This window comes from Cardiocondyla obscurior, linkage group LG23 (genome assembly GCF_019399895.1).
Source record: "Cardiocondyla obscurior isolate alpha-2009 linkage group LG23, Cobs3.1, whole genome shotgun sequence".
Classification (NCBI taxonomy): domain Eukaryota; kingdom Metazoa; phylum Arthropoda; class Insecta; order Hymenoptera; family Formicidae; genus Cardiocondyla; species Cardiocondyla obscurior.
Genome location: NC_091886.1, coordinates 1703185 through 1721512, shown reverse-complemented (window position 1 = coordinate 1721512; position 18328 = coordinate 1703185). Strand labels below are relative to the sequence as shown.

Sequence of the window (18328 nt, the reverse complement as noted above, 5' to 3'; positions counted from 1 at the left end):
CTCCGAAACCGCAAATGGAATTTTACATGTCATCGGATTTCATAGATCGCATCTTTATCAGGGAGAGAATTTATGAACCCGTGACATCAGGAATGATTTAACATTCGAGCGTTTGTATAACAATGACGTTAATTTTGTTTTTTTTTTTTTTACGTCGGTCAACACTTGCCGTCAGCAAACAAATTTTAAATGATGTATGCAGAACATGTCAAAGGCAATATTTCAAATAACATTGTTTCAGGTACAATATTTTTTAATTTTTTTTTTTATCTATAATTCAAGCAGTTTTTACTTGTACGTTAAATAATTGTAATTATTATTACTCAGTCTTACTTCTGTCTAATAAGCAAAACGTTAGCAATGCATCATTTTATTTACACGCCTGAAGATAGCTGCGATAGCCAGAGAGCTCTACCCTCACTTCATATGATTTATTTGTATATCCGACGTATATTGTTTTAAGACCGTATTTCTAAGTGGACATTGCTCGTTAGACAGGATATTCGATCAATATCCAAAAATACCCGGCCGTTTGTTCGTGCTATATGGGACGTGCGCGGCGCTGGAAAAGAGAAGAGACCGACGCCTGTGGCTCGAGCACTTCGAGCATCAGCGGGGAACGATGGACGAGGGCGATCGATGTGATCCGTGGCGCGTTCAATGCCACACTTGGAGAACATTGAATTGTTCAGTAGCGGTAGCGAAAGAGCGAGAGAGAGAGCGAGAAAGAAAGAGTGTGTGTGTGTGCAAGAAAGAAAGAGGGGATATACCCCACGTACCCCACGGTCGGTGCCTATATAGCCAGCCACGAACGCAACAGATCGTTCCAGTCGTTGTCTCTCTTTCTCAGGATTTGCCAGATTTTTCTTTTCGCCCGTTACACGTTCTCGGATTAGTTTTATCAGTTACCTTCGAAAGACTTCGCGACACGGCTCCCACGATGTATTCGATCGCGGTTTAATCGAACGGGCCGTTTAACGAGCCGATCCAGCATCGCCGGATTTGATTTATCGCGATCAGAGTGGGTGTTTGAAGAAGTACCGGGCGGCTGATAACGACTGGCAACGGTCGCGAACGAGCGAAGAAACAGAAGTCCCTCGGCATGTTTTCCGGGACGTAGGACGGAGTTCTGCTCGCCGCAGCCGAGCGGAAGCTGGAGGAGTAACAAGTACATACGAGTGCTCTTGTTTTGACATAACCTTTCCGTTTTGCCGCGCCGCGGATCAGCTGTCCGAATTGTACGCGCGTGGCGCAGCATCCTGAAGGCTGGATCCGAATCGTGGGCGCAGTACGAAGAAACTTCCCTTACCTCCCATCTTCTCCCGAGGAACTTCGGAGGTCTCGGTCGACAGTGACATGCCGCCGCAAGAGAAGTTTCCGACGTCCGCGGGGGTTTCCGGGAATTTATCCCCGCAGGATGCGAGCCCGGACGGCGGCCTGTCGGCCTCGGCCTCGTCCGGGCTTTCTTCCATCAAAGCTCGCAAGAGCGACGACCAGGACGACCAGGAAGAACCGAAGGACCTGGACTTCGACGACCTGCTGCCGCACGTAGGCGAATTCGGCACCTATCAGAAGATCCTGTTCGTGCTGATGATACCGTTCGCTTTCTTCGTAGCCTGGGTGTACTTCTCGCAAATATTTATCACCCTCATACCGGAGAAGCATTGGTGCCGCGTCCCGGAGTTGCAGAATCTCACGGTTGAAGAAAGGTAAGATAAAATCTTTATTCACGTTTCCGCGTATTAATGACGAAAGAGAGAAATAACGTGCCGATTATCTTGGGGGATAAATGATAGAAAACGAAACCGGGAAATGTTGAAATAATTCGCGAGAATGTGGCAGATAAGCCGCGAAATACGCGTAACACTTCGCAGCTTCGACTAATCCGCGAATGATAATTTATAACACCTTGTCTTATATTTCTGTTATTTTTTTTTATCGCTACTTATTTGCTTAACATAAAGCGTGAAATCGTTAAAGTGATAGCCGTCTACTTGTCGATTAATAACAGATTAACGCGATTGTGATATTGAGATACCGATGGAAGAGGCTTTGATAAGGCTGCCTGCACCTATCAGAACTAATTAATGCGATTGCGATATTGAGATACCGAAAGAAGAGACTTCGATAAGGCTGCTCTGCGCCTATCGGAACTAAGTTAGATCAGATCTTTGATCAGAATCTAGGATAAGCATTTTTTTTTTTTTTTTCCCGATAGAACTATGAATACACATTTTTAACTTTGATAATAAAGAGAATAATAGAGCGTGTTGTAAATGCACAATGATACCGATAGTCCCCTCGCAACGGAGCACGTTAACTCAATAGGCGAGCAACTTTTCATCGGAAGTTCGAAGAGAGTTCGCGATAATAGATTTCAGCGTTTTAAATCTCGTTTCGCCTATCTCCATTATATGCTTGCACGTACAATTGTACTTACATAAACACTTTTTCCTTTTTCCTATAATTTTTCTTTCTTTTTTTTTCTCTCTTTTTTTTTCTTTATGCCCAAGGCTGCACTTTATCCTCGCATTTCGTTGATTACGTCTCTAAATAATTTTTTTTTCCCGAAGCAAATCTTACTCCGCTTACTACCAGTATACCATAAAGACCGTTCTCCGGTGTGGTTAATTGTCTGCGTGAACAAATATGCCGTGAACATTCGAATTACCCGGAATACGTGGAACCCGGTGATTCACGACCGTGCGTTTTGCTATATTTTTCTATTGCGAGAGCTCGGCCGTTTTATGAATTATCGAACACAACGATAGACGTGAATTATTTATTACGTAATAATCTACCTTGTTTGAGAGTATTCTTTATCCGTTTCTCAGTCGTTTAGAAGCATTCTTCCAATTACTAAGGGGGAATCTTTTTTTTTTTTTTTTTTTAAAGTATCACAGAAGCCGTCTAATGATTACGAAATGAACACGCGGAGGAAGCGCGAGTTTTATTTAAATTCATTCTAAACGTCTCGCAATTCTTACCGGGTTTTAAAGCAGAAATCTATTTATAAATTGTATTATTTTATATTTACTCGTGGTTAATTCTAATACGAGTAGTTTAAAGTGAGCTGTGCGCGATGTACTCGCATCTGCACGGCTTGTTTATCCGTCGTAAAGTATATGTAATACTTGCTGTAACGGCATAGCGCGAGACACGCTAATAACTCATAAAGGCGCTTCTAATGATCCGTTATATTGCACTTGGAGTAAACACGCGAGCCTCGCGGATTTTCTTTTCTTTTTTTAAATTAAAAAAAAAACGAGCAAAAAGAAACAAAAGAGGAAATAAACGCGGCGTACGTTGCATGCATGCAACGCTATTCCCGGCTATTGTCACCGGCGTGCATTTCGCGCTCGCTGACAGCGAGCGTCGGCGCGATTTTTCATCTCCGGCACGAAAGAACAGGTGGAATAGTGGAAATACGGCGCGAAACGTATCGGTGCTCGCGGATACGTGTCCCAGCTAGGGAAAGTATAGAAACGACGCGACTTCGAGGCCTTCGCAGCCACAATTCGATTGCACGATTCGGCACGACAAGGATCGACGCGATTAGCAATGCCTGTGTGTTGGTTTAATAGTCTCGTTTTATCCCTCTGACGTCAGCCTAATGACGAGATAAATGACCAGTTAATGTAGGATTTTTTTTTTTATATTTCCTTTTTTATTTTTTTTTTTTTTTTATGGAAATCCATAAGGAGCGCACGTATATCGGACGTGAGGCTTGTTATTATTACAGAGGTACTTTCAAGTAAAGCAGCGAATATGACACTTTATCCGGCAATTCGCATAATCTCGGTAGACCGATTGTAGTACTAGAATTACGTTTGTATTAAATGGAGTGGAAAACAGAGTAGATATTAAATTTACTGCTAGTTATCACGAGGTTCGTAAAAGGTGCGCTCTTATCTCGGTTGAAATTTTTCCATTGTTACGCGCACGTGTGCGCTAATTTTTGCCAATTTGTACGAAAAAGTTTGCGGTCGAGTTAACGTTCTTGACGACTGTCAGCGGCGAATTGGAAAATCAATAAGAGGAATATATGTATAATGCTCGCAGGCCGCCCCCGGCTGTCTGGATCAGCTCAGCGCGAGTATTCGTAGATAATGAGTGATAAATTTGCACAAAACCTTCATACTAGTAATGAGAGCGTGAACGTGAAAAATGCCTGTGTAAGCCTTTCGACATAATATCGCGGTAAGACCACGCTGATCGTACGCGAGCGGGCAGAAAGACGGTCCTTAAACGAGATGTCTCTGCGTATCTTCGTATTACAATCAACGTCGTTTAATTAATACGTATGCATAGTTATTGCGAATAATTAAAATTTGCTTTTATATAATTCTGGAAGAACCTTGGAATATTCTCCGTGCAATAATAATTACGTAACTTTCAGTATTAAATATCTTAACAATATTACGAAATTTAAATCTTAATTTATTAAATTTTTATTCAACTTTAGTGCAATCTGCTTTTGATTCTCGATTCAGAAAAATCGGCAGATTCTTAAAATTGTTTGCTCCCGTTGTAAAAGTCTATTTCTTTCTCCATTAATTAAATTTTAATTAAATGTTGGAACGTAACGATTAATTATGCATTTTTTTTTCTTCGAAAACACGTGCTCTTGCATAAATTGATTTTGCGATCTAACGTTGTGGCTGTAATTTTTTTTTTTCTTCTCTCTTGACCATTTGTGCTAACTCGTGCAGAATGTTAAAGAGACGCTCGCATCTATCAAATGAGTATCTATCAAGGATGAAGAATATTGCACGTATGTACATTGCAATCGATGTCAAATGCGTCCGTTCGCATAATTCATATAAAGGTCAAATTGCACACGCGTTATTAGCCATAGGCATACACGCACTCGATAATTGGAGACCTTTATACGCGGTCTTAATTGTCGGCTAGTAATCGTTTTCGATTTCCCGTCAAGAACAATCCCTTTCGCGCCTGACCTTTCATTGGGTTAACGCTTGACATTTACTGGAACTTCTTATTATACCGACCGTCTTATCAGGTTGTTGGTTAATGGCTTCCAGTCTCAGCCGAGTAATTCGGCCTGTCTTATCAGGATCTTCCACGTTAATTGCCGCTCTTAAATAATATTTCCGCTCCACTACTAAATTTTTTTTCAGGATCGCTCTGGCGATACCGCTCGGCGAAGATGGCTACTCCAAATGCAGTATGTACGATGTAAATTACACGGAGATCCTGCTGAACGGAATCAAAGATCCGGACCCGAGCTGGCCAACGAGGAGTTGCTCGCACGGCTGGGAGTTTAATTTTACCGACATTCCGTACGAGACCGTGGCGACTGAGGTAAGACGAAAAGAATAGAAAGCTAGAAAGAAAATCGAGATTAATAAAAAAAAAATAAATAAAATAAAAAAAAGAAACCTACGCTCTTGCTTCTGATATCATGAAGATACGAATGGCGATTTGGTCATTAAGAGCCTGGTTGTCGACTGTAAATAGATCAAGGTGGTTTGAACGCGTCGTGTGTGAAATAGTGCACTTACGGAGTTAAATATTTGACGTAATGAGTATTTACTATTCGCTCGACAGACAGCCGAAAGATAGTTTATGCACTTAGTACCGTCGACACGTGCAACAAATGCGTCACTCTGTCACGTAAATCACGTGTATTCTTGAGGCAAGGACAAGCCGGGAAGAAGTACGTAACGAGCGATACAATTTACACGAGCGATTGCGCCGTAATTAAGCAACCTGGAATTAAGCAACTTCTCGCGCTCGTTGGAGACGCTGCTTAGAAATCAGGGACCATCAACCGGGTTTGGAAGCGATCATTCACTCTGGTCTTTTCAAGAGAACGCGTCCGGTTATTTTTACGATTAATCATCGCGGCTTTCAAGCTTCGAAACGTATCGTAATAAAAGTGTTGGCAAATTTTATTATTTAAGGATTAAGTATTCTGGGTCGAGAGACAAAATTTAATATTTCACTTCGATACGTTCTCCGCGCAACAGAAATATCTCTTCGGTTTTATTGACGAAGCGCAAGATGTGTCGTAATAAAATGATAAAATCATACGACGTCTGTAAGAATTCGAACGTCTTTCGGACACATGTCATCTCTGAGATATTACGATGACGTAATTAAGTAATAATGTATTATTAATATTTTATTAATATTAATATTTTATTGCAGTTGGGATGGGTGTGCGAGCACAGCGCGCTGCCGACCACTGCTCAGAGCGTCTTCTTCATCGGTGCGATCTTCGGCGGGCTGATCTTCGGATGGATCGCCGACAGATACGGCAGAATACCAGCGTTGGTTGGTGCCAATGTCACCGGCTTCTTGGCCGGGATTGCGACCGCTCTGGCCGGAAGTTTCTGGGAATTTGCACTGTGCCGATTCTTCGTCGGCTTCGCTTTCGACAATTGCTTCACCATGATGTACATACTTGGTACGTATCCTTGCATGAATTCAAGCTATTACCCGTTAATTACGGAGGTTCTCCATCCCCTTCCGACGTGATAATTGTTCCCTCGTTAATGATAAACGATTTGCAACTTCGGTAGCCGAGGAAAAAAAAAAAGTCGCGTTTGTTCCGTCGAGAATCGCGCGACGTACGACACAAGATGAACGTTTGAAAAGAGGAAAACGAGAGGCGAGACTTTCTGTTAATTAAAACCGATCGTATTTGCAAATAATAACGATGATATAATAATCTTGTCAAAGAAACGATCGCGTGATTAATATACTTTTGAACCGACGCGAAGGCTTGATCTACTGGATTCCGCGTTCAGTTTTTGCAACGATCATTTCTAATTGACTACGCGCGTTAATGAAAAACCAATAAATCAAATTTCATTCGCGATATATCAATCGCGTAATTGATATCGAGACGCCTCGGCTCCTGAACCTCGACCACCTGTTGAAACCCGCAATTAAATCTTTGGCAACGAGCCTGACACATTTTCCTGTCAAGCAGGATCGGCGGAATTCCAGATCGGAATCGATCGCGATCGGCTTCAACGCGAGTTTTCCTTTCTACCGCGCTTATTAGTAATTAACGATCGCCGAGGCATTCCACGCGCGTTTATTCCCGATAGGCGTTCTTCCCACGTATACGCGGCTATCTCGATTTCATACGTGGAACAATGCCGCGCGCTAAAAACGCATCTCCTTGTATCCACCAAACCGTTACGTCAACCTTAACCCCGTCAGCTATCGCGGTGCGATCGTCGTTATTTCACCGTAATTGCAATTAAACTGATTAAATCGCGATTAAACGTTTTTATGAGAGTTCTGGGATACGGACCGATTTCCACACAATCGCGTAGACATTTATGCACTCTGATCCATGCTTAAAGCTGCACCGGAAAGAAAGAAAAAAAAGAAAAAAAATAGAGAGATACAATCTCTACATTTACTTGTCCTTTCTTGTGCAACTGTTACTAATTATCCCGCGCTTGATAATCGCAGCCCGACCTCGGCGATAGACCGGTAATCCGGACCGGAGTGATTGTCGGTGTTACCCGAATTGATCTTTGAGCTCCGTGCCGAGTCACGGCCGATTACGATCCCCGGATTCAGCTACCAGGTCAAGCTCGCCCGGTTTGACTCATGAAGTCACGGTTATTGCACTCGTACGCGTTTTGCCAGTTCCGTTTCGCCGATCTCGACAGTGGAAGCGTGGCCAATGTCAGAGGCACGTGCCATTATCTGCAAAGGAAGCATTAAATCGACAAGTCGATCGCCCCTCTTTTTCCCTCGGGGAATTAATTCATTACGGGTTCGATATCAATTTGCCTTTTACCTTTTTTTTTATTGAAGGACAAAGGAAATCATAAAATCGCTCGGTTCACGCTTCCGTCGAGCTCGTCGAGCGTTTCGTGCCGCAAATTATAGCGCGAGGCGCGAAAATTCGACGTGTTTCGTGAGGGAGCGGCTTCGTTTCTCAGAAATTAATTTTATATTAATTTACTCGACGGCGGGAACATTTTTTAACAACTCGCCCGCGCGGTCAGTGAACGCGATGAAGGCGAGGAAAAAATTTTCGAACGCCGTCGGTGCGTATTTTAAAATTCTTCGCGGAGTGCACGCGACGTTTTGAAATCTGCAAATCGGTTTGTGTTATTGGATACTCGTAGCCTTGCGACCGTCACTAAATACGCACAGAACGGTTCACTGATAATTTTACGCTTCACAGATGGATGGTAGCGTGAAGGTAGCGCATTAGAAAAAATGGCCACTCGTCGATCTAATTAAGATAATGTAAGTCTGTAATGCACTATCCGTATTATCCTATCAACAAACAGGAATTATTTCGTGGGTTTAATACCCAGCTGTTACACGATAAGAACGTTGGGAGGTCACGCTTGCCTACGGACATAACGAGAAGTTTGCGTTAATTATTAGGCTTCCTTCCTTGAACAACCAAGTATTATCTAAATTACGAAAGATAGAGAGGGAGAGAGAGATAAGTTTGCTGATGCATTCTCCGATTTTCATTCTCGGCTCGCGCAAAGTCAGCATGAAGAATATCAAGCCGGTAATAATTAAATCTGAAATTCATCCCGAGATTTTAAATCGATTAATTATTCACGGAGAAAATGTTGGTGCTTGCAGATTAGAAAGCACGATGTTTAAGATACTATTCTAACGTTTTGATTTTTTTATTTCAGTATTGGAATATGTGGGACCAAAGTGGCGCACCTTCGTGGCGAACATGTCGATAGCTCTCTTTTTCACGTTCGCCGCCTGTATTTTACCCTGGATCGCGTATTTCCTGGCCGATTGGAGAATGACGTGCGTTGCGATATCCGTTCCTCTGGCTCTGGCGGTGGCTGCACCCTGGTTGGTACCGGAGAGCGCGAGGTGGCTTGTTAGCCAAAACCAAGTGGAGAAGGCCATTAAGATTCTCGGTAAATTCGAGCGCATCAACGGCACGAAAGTTCCCGAGAACGTCTATCAACAGTTTCGCGTAAGAATAGTCTTTGATCATATGAAGAGATAATGAATTATGTCTACCTCGTCAAAAAAGATTGGCTGTAAATGACTTGTTGATGTAACAGGAAACCTGTGCCAGAGTGTACAAGGAACAAGAAGCAGACAAGACTTATTCCGTGGTGGATCTATTTAGAAGTCCACGTTTGCGGAACGTTACGATTCTTCTCATTATTATCTGGTGAGTACTGATTGAGTAAAATAAAAATAATAAATAGTAATATGAAACATTGAAAGTATATTCTTTATTTGATAACTATAAACGTCATGGTAAATTTGTTTTTTGTTCGCACGTGTTGAATATGTTTTTTGCCTTGTAGGATGGCGATATCGTTGGTATTCGATGGTCACGTAAGAAACGTGAATAATCTCGGACTCGACGTCTTCGTAACGTTCACCATCGCGGCGTTTACCGAGCTACCCGCAGACACGTTCCTCACCCTTGTTCTCGATCGATGGGGTAGACGCTGGTTGGCCTGCGGTACCATGGCAATTTCCGGAATTTTCAGCATCTGGGCGAGCGCGGTTACGAATAGTGAGTACTACTGCTGAATCGTCCCCTTTTAGCTAATAAATTAGAACATTCGAGGCAGCAGCATGTTAAAAAGTTTCTTATAATAAAATAAAAGTTACAGAAACTTTTGGAAATAAAATATATAAAAAATTCTAAATTATAGAAAGCTATATAATTCACTTTTATTTTTATTTCAGACATTTATTCAGCCACCCTGGCGATTATCGGAAGATTCTGGGTCAATATCTCGTATAATATCGGTCTTCAATATGCGGCTGAAGTATTGCCGACGGTCGTGAGGGCTCAAGGCGTAGCCTTGATCCATATAATGGGATACGTCGCTAGCATCCTTGCACCCTTTGTCGTTTACTTGGATATTGTCTCGCCCATTCTGCCACTCTTAATTCTCGGCATCTTGGGCGTTTTAGGCGGTCTTTTGACGCTCTTACTGCCGGAGACACTCGATAAGGATCTACCGCAAACTTTGCAAGACGGTGAAGATTTTGGGAAGGATCAAAAGATATGGGACATGCCATGTCTCGCAAAGTAGGTGTCAAAGATGATTCACAATGTTTCTTAAAAACTTTTTGCAACGCCAATTTATTCTCTCGATAAAGTAATCGCAATTGGAACGAAAAATTAATTATTTTAATTGTACATTAGTGTTACATTATTTTATTTTTTTTTCCCCAGAAAAAAACCTGTGGATGTGGAAGTGCCACAAGTGGCCGTCTTCCGGACGTTCGAACGCAGCAGTCTGCGAAGTTCAATGAGAGCGTCTACTCGCGGAGAGACTTTGAGGAGCAGCATGATACAACGATCAAGCATAAGATCGCGAAAAAGCGTAAACGCGGCCACGGAAGCGGAAAACAAGGAGAACAAGGAGAACAAAGAGAACAAGGAAAACAAGGAGAATAAGGAGAATAAGGAGAACAAGGAGGACAAGTGAAGAGACACGCGGTCCTGATTTGTGATATATCAATGCATTTCCTTTCTTTTTCTCTTTCTACTGTTCTATCAGAATCGTGTGATACCGGAGCTACCAAAATCAAATTACGCATTACATTTATATATCAAACCGTCACGTTTAGACCGATCCTAACTCGCCATTCTGTTAAGTCGACTTATTTAGAAAAAGACGAGATTGCTGCAATTAATTTTTAAATATTATTGACAGTAGAAAATAGAAACGTTAATTAGAACGTAATCGGAATTCAATTCGAGTATTCTAATTGGTCATTCTATTTTCACTCTGCAGATTAATAGGACTGTTACAATTTTTTTTCTTTATTATATTCTAAAGCTTATATGTGTGACATTCTTGAAGTTCGCAACGTGAATTTTAAGCGAATAAATAAGGACTTTTGCTCGCAGCTCTGCAACGTTTAATGCGAGGCTGTAGATTTTTTATCGACTCATATTTATATATGCATTTTTACCACGTATTTAATAAGAGGAAGAAAACCGGTATCGTGAGTTTGTGAACGCGTTAAGTTTCGAAACTTATCAGTTTCCTGTGAAATGCGCGTTTATCGAAGGAAAAGAAAATACAAAGGAAAAGAGAAAAAAGAAAATAATATTGTTATGCCCGCGAGTGACCGGAAGTGAGTGTAACATTTTTTTATTTTCTTCAAAATACGCCATTCTGATCCCGTGGATAGAAATTATGTATATCGAGGAGTGGATGAAAAATAGATGAAAGTCAAATACAGATAACGCACTCCGGACAATGCGAGAACGGTCAGTGGTGCATTTTATATAAATTGATCGCGTTGTCGCAGCTGAGACTGGTCACTGTCGCTCATGTGTACTAATGTAGTATGCAATGTACATAACGGATGCGAATCAAATTTTTTGAGTTATATCAAATGGCGCGACGAGCTGCGCATTGAATGTGATCGACGATCGCGCGCTTTGAATGATAAATTTTCGGACTGCAGCTCTATTGTGATACCCTGATGCGCACATCGGTAATGTCTTCTCGTTCAGAACGTTTACGTAGAAATGTTTTTTCGCTGAAATTGAGATCTCGAGATTCGTGTACATATACAGTATTTTATAGTGTAAATAAGAGTATAATTTAATTTGTACCTTCCGTTGATCTGTGTTAATAAACGTGAATTGATATTCATATAATTATTATTAATCACGTCTTTGATTAAAAGGTACTGATGTTACTTGGGAGAATGAGATCGTTAATAAATGGTAATAACTATCGACAGCTTGTCCATCGCAAGTGAAAGAATTGGCTAACAATGAGAGGACTGTATTAACTGAATTGTTTCGTGCTGTTTGTATTACTTCGTATCACATAATTCATTGTATTCAGTTAATTATTTAATATTATTCCAACTAATTTTTTTTACATTATCAACAGCAACGAAGGCATTATAATTTATTAAAATTGATTAATTGAAATTGAAATTAAAGTAACATTATTTTTGCAGCTTATGCAAATATTATACACAAGTTGTTCGTCAAATTTGTCGCAGTGTTGTTTCAACTCGAATAATGGTCAAGGTTTTACGTTTAAGTAAGCTTATCGACCCCCACGGGCAAACGAGTTTATTTCTAGATTGCGAGTTTGGCTCGTTGGAAACGCGAGTTCTAGCAGCGCGTTAAATACCGCCGCGAATACGTCGGTAGAGCAGCATGGGATCGCGGTATTGTTTACGACCGATCTACGCGTGTGACACCTTAAACAGATTTTATTCATAAAATAACGTGACGTCGCCTTCGCGTCGTAATGTTGTAACTGAACGTTTTCGTGTTAACACATCGTGTACTTCCATTTCAAATTAATGATTTAAAATATACCGAGGTAAGTGGACAAAACTATCAATTAAAAATAGCGAAGGATTTTTATAACCTAAAACACAATGTAAACAGTAGTGCTTTCGTTTCTCATTTGAATAATCTCTTCGATATTATTCTTAGAAATAATTTATATTCCTGCCTTCATTTAAACTGCAGAAAATACATAGTTATTATTGCCAGTGAACTTATAAACTTCGATTGCGAGTCGCCGAAGGTGTCGCGTATAGAACTTCTATCAGTCGCGTGTATTGCGAAGGTCGTATCGATTTTTCCCTTGCACCTGAACGGCGAATTTGCATACAATTTTGCCCCAGGCGGAATGCAAGTTTTCTATGTACATACACGTCGCGTGAATCTCGTTACGAATGAATCTTTTATGGTACGGTTAACGGGAAGAAAGTTCGTGCTTGGAGCTGCGAGATATCTAACGAGACGTTATATCGGTTGGAAATATATTGTGCGTTAAACGTATCAATGAAATACAGACTAGATTTATATTTCTCGCTGGTCTTATCTGCAGATACCGGTGATCTTTGTTGGGGTGATTTCTCTCTCCGCGACGGCGATCGGTCTTTATTAATTATTTCTTTTTGCATCGCGATTGAAATTATACTTGCCAACTGCTGCGAAGCACTTTTTTTTGGCAACGTAAGTTAACTTTAATCTTAATTTATCTTTCGTATCTCGTTTTAGTTCCTGGAATTAGAAGGAAATGAAAAGGCAAGTTTAAGCCGAGATAAAAGTTAATATGCATTGGTAGATATGACCCTACGTACAATATGTATATCATATTTCTCTCTCCGAGCACCCATATCAACGGAACTCAATCTGGCTTATTCTTCAGACAGCGAGCAGTCCTCCACGCGAGAACATCGTTAACGTTGAGTCGCGGATAATTGTGAGAATTCGCCGCAAGTCGTCGGCATTAATAATTATCACCCAGTGAAATAATATTCTAATATTCACGATTATTATAATTTTTGTAATTTATGAAGGTTTAATTCAGAATAATTTTATTGAGTTTATTACGTTTAATAACAGCTCCATATCTCATTAATTTTAATCGAAACGGGAGAATACATTACATAAAAGTAATATAAATTAAGAGCAAAATATTCGAAAAGTGCATAATTAGTTTAACAAAAAGTGAAAACGTAAGTATTAACAGGTATAATTAAAAATTGTATGTACAATTAATTTTTGAACATATTCCTTGTTAAAACTGAAAGTATACAAGTTTTCTTTTTTTTTTTTATTTAAAAGACTTACAAATTTTTAAGTACTAAAATTTTGTTAGGCTTAAAATAATTTTTTTTTCAATTAAAGAATCAAAATAAAAAGAACGAAAAGAAGTTGACTGAAGAATATATTAAAGAACTTACATCTAAAAATATAAAAGTGTAAAATATTATCTCATGTGCAATACATAAATATCGTCATATCTATGTTGAACATGTCAGACATGTCAGAAATATTAAAATATAAATTATCATTTAAGTATCAATGACTAACTTCGTTCTAGAGCATTCAATAGATAAGCTTGATTACGTAGAACTGTAATGACATAGAAACAAATAATTTAGAATTATTAGCTAACGATAATTTTTTATATACAGAAAGAAAAACCGTCTTAAAGTAAAAGAAAGAAAAAAAGAAAAAATGAAAAAGAATTAGCGAGTTAGAGAGCAACCACACAATTGCAGTCGCCAATTGTTCTAATGGTTGCATTTATTAAATGCTTTTGCTAGTTAACCTTAATGAATGGTCAGTAAGATATTTGTTATGTGAGTATAATGCGAGATATATGTGCGTAATGCTATCGTCGGTTTTAAATTCAACTTAAATGTATTTACACTCGTATAAATTATGAAAGAGAATGCGGATTTGAACTTGAACCTTTTCATTCTTTTATCACCACTATTTTCACTTTCGAGCCGGCTCGCACGGAATTAAAACGATATTATGAAATGTATTGTTACGCGCTGAGGTTTTATTTTTTTAATCGCTCTATCACGTGGCATCGAGCCACTTTGTAATGATCTGTCGCGCCGGCGTTGTACATTTGACATTGACCCTTATAACTTTTGCGCGTGATATCATCGCTTCTGGATCAACTTTTGTCTATATTTCTTTGGGGCGTTTGCCGATACACAATCGTGAGCACGATATTTTCGGGCCTAAAGAATAAAAATTAGTCTGTCATCGCAGAACCCGTCCGTGAAAATGTTTGCGAGTCTTAAATATTAAAATCGTAAGCGACAAGGATTTTTATTTGACGCCGAGACATTTTTAATATCTCTCGATGTAACATTGATACTTTTATCTAAATAATATCTGATTTAATCCGGGTCATTGACATATCAAGTCATACAAAAGCTGTGCAATCCAACGTCGCCAATCGCACCGTGGGTCACTAAACTTGTTCTTGATCTTCGTTATTATCTTGATCGAAAAGCACGTCCCCAGTCACTTGATCTCGTCACGTTCGGATATCACTGACTTCTCAGACTCAAATTGCTCTCACTCAAGTCGCCGTTAGACATCTCTGCTCAAGGATATATATTTAAGTTGCACGGACTTTGCCCCGCGATTCAGTCGACTTCTGTTACAGAAACGCGAAGTCTGATTATTTTTATTATGCGCTCGATTTATTTGTTTTTAATTTAGTTTGTCAAATGCAAATCTAATGTATTGGTATTTTTCAGAGCGATGAAGAACTCGAACGGCATGAAAAGCCATGTGGATAACGCAAATTCAAACGAGAACGCAATGAGACCAAAGTTGGAGACCTTCGACGATATTTTGCCGTACGTTGGTGACTTTGGCAGATATCAATGGTTGCTTCTTCTAGGCTTGCTTCCATACAGCGTGGCCTACGCCAGTTTATATTTCTCGCAGTTTTTTCTCACCCTGGTACCGCAGGAGCATTGGTGTAAGATAGAGAAACTGATTTCCTTAAACTTTACACAAGAAGAAAGGTAAGATCTCTCCAACCGCAGAAATTATTCAAATATTAAATAAAAAAATAATATATTTTAATATTTAAATTTCTTTAAAAATTTTGTAATTATATTTCATAATCATATTAAGTATTGTAAGTCTATAAATTATTTGGCAAAATAAATTTGAGCTCGTTAAAAAGTTGGCTAATCACTTAAGTCTCTCTTCACGTTCACGCGTGTTATGTCTTCTCGTTATCTTTTGTCGTCGAAAAGATATATCGTACTTCTCTTTTAAAAGTAAATGTTTTCAGAGTAAAGATCGGCATACCGAAATCGCAGTATTATCCGTATTACGATCGATGCCATCGGTTGGATTTGAATATCTCTGCTATTCTAAGTTATCGGAAGGACATTCGGTCAATCGATTTTAAGGCAAACAGAACCTTTACCTGCAGCGATGGATGGGAATACAATTTCACGCAGATTCCGTACGCGAGTATAGCGAGCGAGGTGAAGTATCCCTAGAACTCGTCGTCGTATAAAATACGATACGAAAAGATGAGAGAGTCGAGATTTACGAGTGCTCTTGACGAACAGTCGAGGAAGTAATTAAAATTATAAGAGGACTTTGGGCGTAATCCAGATACCGATAATACGCGAATAAATGACGAGAATTTGAAGTAAAAAGAAGATTAGATTTATATTCCTACGCGCGGCATACGTCGAGCATCTCACATGCTGATTCTAAACTTTTTGTGATTAGCTAGATTGGGTATGTGACCAAGAATACCTTATATCGACTGCGCAATCGATTTTCTTTGGCGGTTCCATCATCGGTGGTTTACTCTTCGGATGGGTCGCCGATCACGTAGGCCGAATTCCCGCCCTGATGTTCTGCAACGGCATCGGGTTCCTGGCCTCGATTGCAACTGCGAGCGCGAACACCTTCTGGTCCTTCGCAGTCTGCAGATTTTTTACCGGTCTGGCTTTCGACAACTGCATCAATATTCCGCTGATTATTGGTAAGCAGAAATAATCGGAAATTAAATGCTTGAATAATTACAAATTTCAAAGGAGAGATACTTGGTTGTCTTATTCTTTTTTTTTAATTATAAATTAAAATCTTATTCTCTTTAAATCACGTTAGTGCTCGAGTACATGGCTGTAAACAGAAGAACTCTCGTCGTTAATATTGCCTTTGGTATATACTTTGCTGTTGGAAGCACAGTTCTGCCGTGGATTGCATACTATATTGCAAATTGGAAATTGTTCGCCTATATCAGCGCGATCCCGTTGATAAGCGCCTTCATCACACCATGGATTCTTCCTGAAAGCGCTCGGTAAATAAATATTATTTTTAATTTATTGAAATTACAAACGCACACATAAGGTTTATATTTTTTAAATTACGTGCATTGGAATTTCTAAAAATTTACTTTTTACTAAAATATAATACTATTTTGCTATTTAGATGGTACATCGCCAACGGCAAAACAGACAAAATGATACAGAAGCTGCAACGGATAGCCAAGATAAACAAGAAGTGTCCCGACACGCGCATCTACGACATCTTTGTTGTAAGTAAGACTGACGATGAAATGCCAAGTTAATATATGAAATCGTTATGCAAATCGCTCATTACACATCTCATTATTTTTACAGAGAAGCTTGACCCTAGCCGATACTCAAAGGGAAAGCGCGACCATTTTTAATATTCTGAACTTACCGTGGCTAGCAAAAAATACCATTCTCCTAATTCTTTTTTGGTAAGTAAGACACGATTATATTTCTGCTTCCACTTCGTTACTTTATTTTTTTTTTTTTTTATCTTCGGGAAACATTAATTCTCAAAAATATCACGACATATCTTGTAACATTTTTCTTTTTTTTTTTTTCTTGAAAGTAGCCTCAGAACCACGTATCTCTGATCTTATTCGCTAAATTTATACTACACTGTTGCTTTCAAGATCGGACGCTATGTCCCACTCTCCACTTTAATGCATTAGATACGTCGCGTACGGCGAAGTTACGGATGTAACTTTTGGTACTTTCTAGGTCCTTGACGATGATAGCCTTCGATGGCCACGTATACTCTCTCAAGTTGATCCCGAGCTCGGTGTTCGTGTCCTTTTCCCTTGCCTGTGCGACCGAGCTCCCGGCTGGACTACTGCTGACGTTGCTGCTGGACCGCTGGGGTCGCCGATTCTGCGGATTTATCACTATGGCCATGACTTGCTTCTTCAGCATCGCTGGGCTGCTGTTACAGTCGAGTAAGCACATCTACATAGGCTTTCGAATAAATTCAACCAGCCCAGCGACGTGATTCTTTCTCATGCGTTTTTATTGTTACTCCATCAGCCGTGGCGAAACTGACGACGTCGGTGCTCTCACGATTTTGCTTAAATATGGCAGCGAATGTGGGTCTCCAATACGCCGCCGAATTGCTACCAACTCCCATTAGAACTCAAGGCATCGCATTGATTCATATCTTTGGCATTATCGCGCATTCCATCGCCCCGTACGTGGTGGATAGTGTAAGTAATTTTTTTTACCAAAAAAATATAAGTTTTATTCGCTCGACATTTGACCAATTAATCGAAATTGTTTCAGGCCAAAATTTGGAACATGTTGCCAATGGTGATCATCAGCATCGTGTCATTTACAGCCGCTACTTCGGTGATGTTTCTACCAGAGACGCTCGGTCGCGATCTCCCGCAGACTTTGCGTCAAGGAGAGGATTTCGGCAAGGACCAAAGCTTTTGGATGTTGCCCTGTTACGAGAGATCACGTTCAAATCGACATCGACATTATCGTTCAAGCGAAACATAGTTTTTTTAATTCCATTAACAGTTCTCAGCGTGACCGTCGATTAAGTATAGTTAAAAAGAAGAAAAAAGAAAAATGAAACTGCGTTGTGTGCAGCACGTGATAATATAATAAGTAATTAAGTTTTTTTTATACAAGTTAAAACAGATCATAGATAAGGTCGAAATAATTTCCTAATCAGAGGATTTTCTAGGAGGATTTTAAGAGCGTTGATGAAATGATTAAACAGCTTCTTTTATTTTACATGTTT

The 18328-nt window shown here is 39.8% G+C and overlaps 2 protein-coding genes across 3 annotated transcripts; both read left to right on the top strand.

The window, feature by feature from the left end:
- The first annotated feature begins 720 nt into the window (after nt 1-720).
- On the top strand, nt 721-10928 carry LOC139111238 (organic cation transporter protein-like). The gene is made up of 8 exons (XM_070671374.1): nt 721-1709; nt 5142-5325; nt 6175-6433; nt 8658-8956; nt 9048-9160; nt 9300-9514; nt 9691-10039; nt 10187-10928. The coding sequence occupies exons 1-8, from the start codon at nt 1357-1359 to the stop codon at nt 10440-10442; spliced, it is 2028 nt and encodes a 675-aa protein (XP_070527475.1). The 5' UTR covers nt 721-1356; the 3' UTR covers nt 10443-10928.
- A 1219-nt stretch (nt 10929-12147) lies between these two features.
- LOC139111243 (carcinine transporter-like) lies at nt 12148-18327 on the top strand. 2 transcript variants are annotated; one of them, XM_070671383.1, is made up of 11 exons: nt 12149-12314; nt 13004-13464; nt 15016-15288; nt 15564-15762; nt 16016-16274; nt 16400-16592; nt 16724-16829; nt 16915-17018; nt 17308-17522; nt 17611-17786; nt 17863-18327. In XM_070671383.1, exons 3-11 carry the CDS (start codon nt 15020-15022, stop codon nt 18079-18081), a joined length of 1740 nt encoding a protein of 579 aa, XP_070527484.1. In that variant the 5' UTR covers nt 12149-12314; nt 13004-13464; nt 15016-15019; the 3' UTR covers nt 18082-18327. The 2 variants fall into 2 exon arrangements, with proteins under 2 accessions (XP_070527485.1, XP_070527484.1); XM_070671384.1 differs by lacking the exon at nt 13004-13464 and having other exon boundaries at nt 12148-12314.
- The last annotated feature ends 1 nt before the right edge of the window (nt 18328 follows it).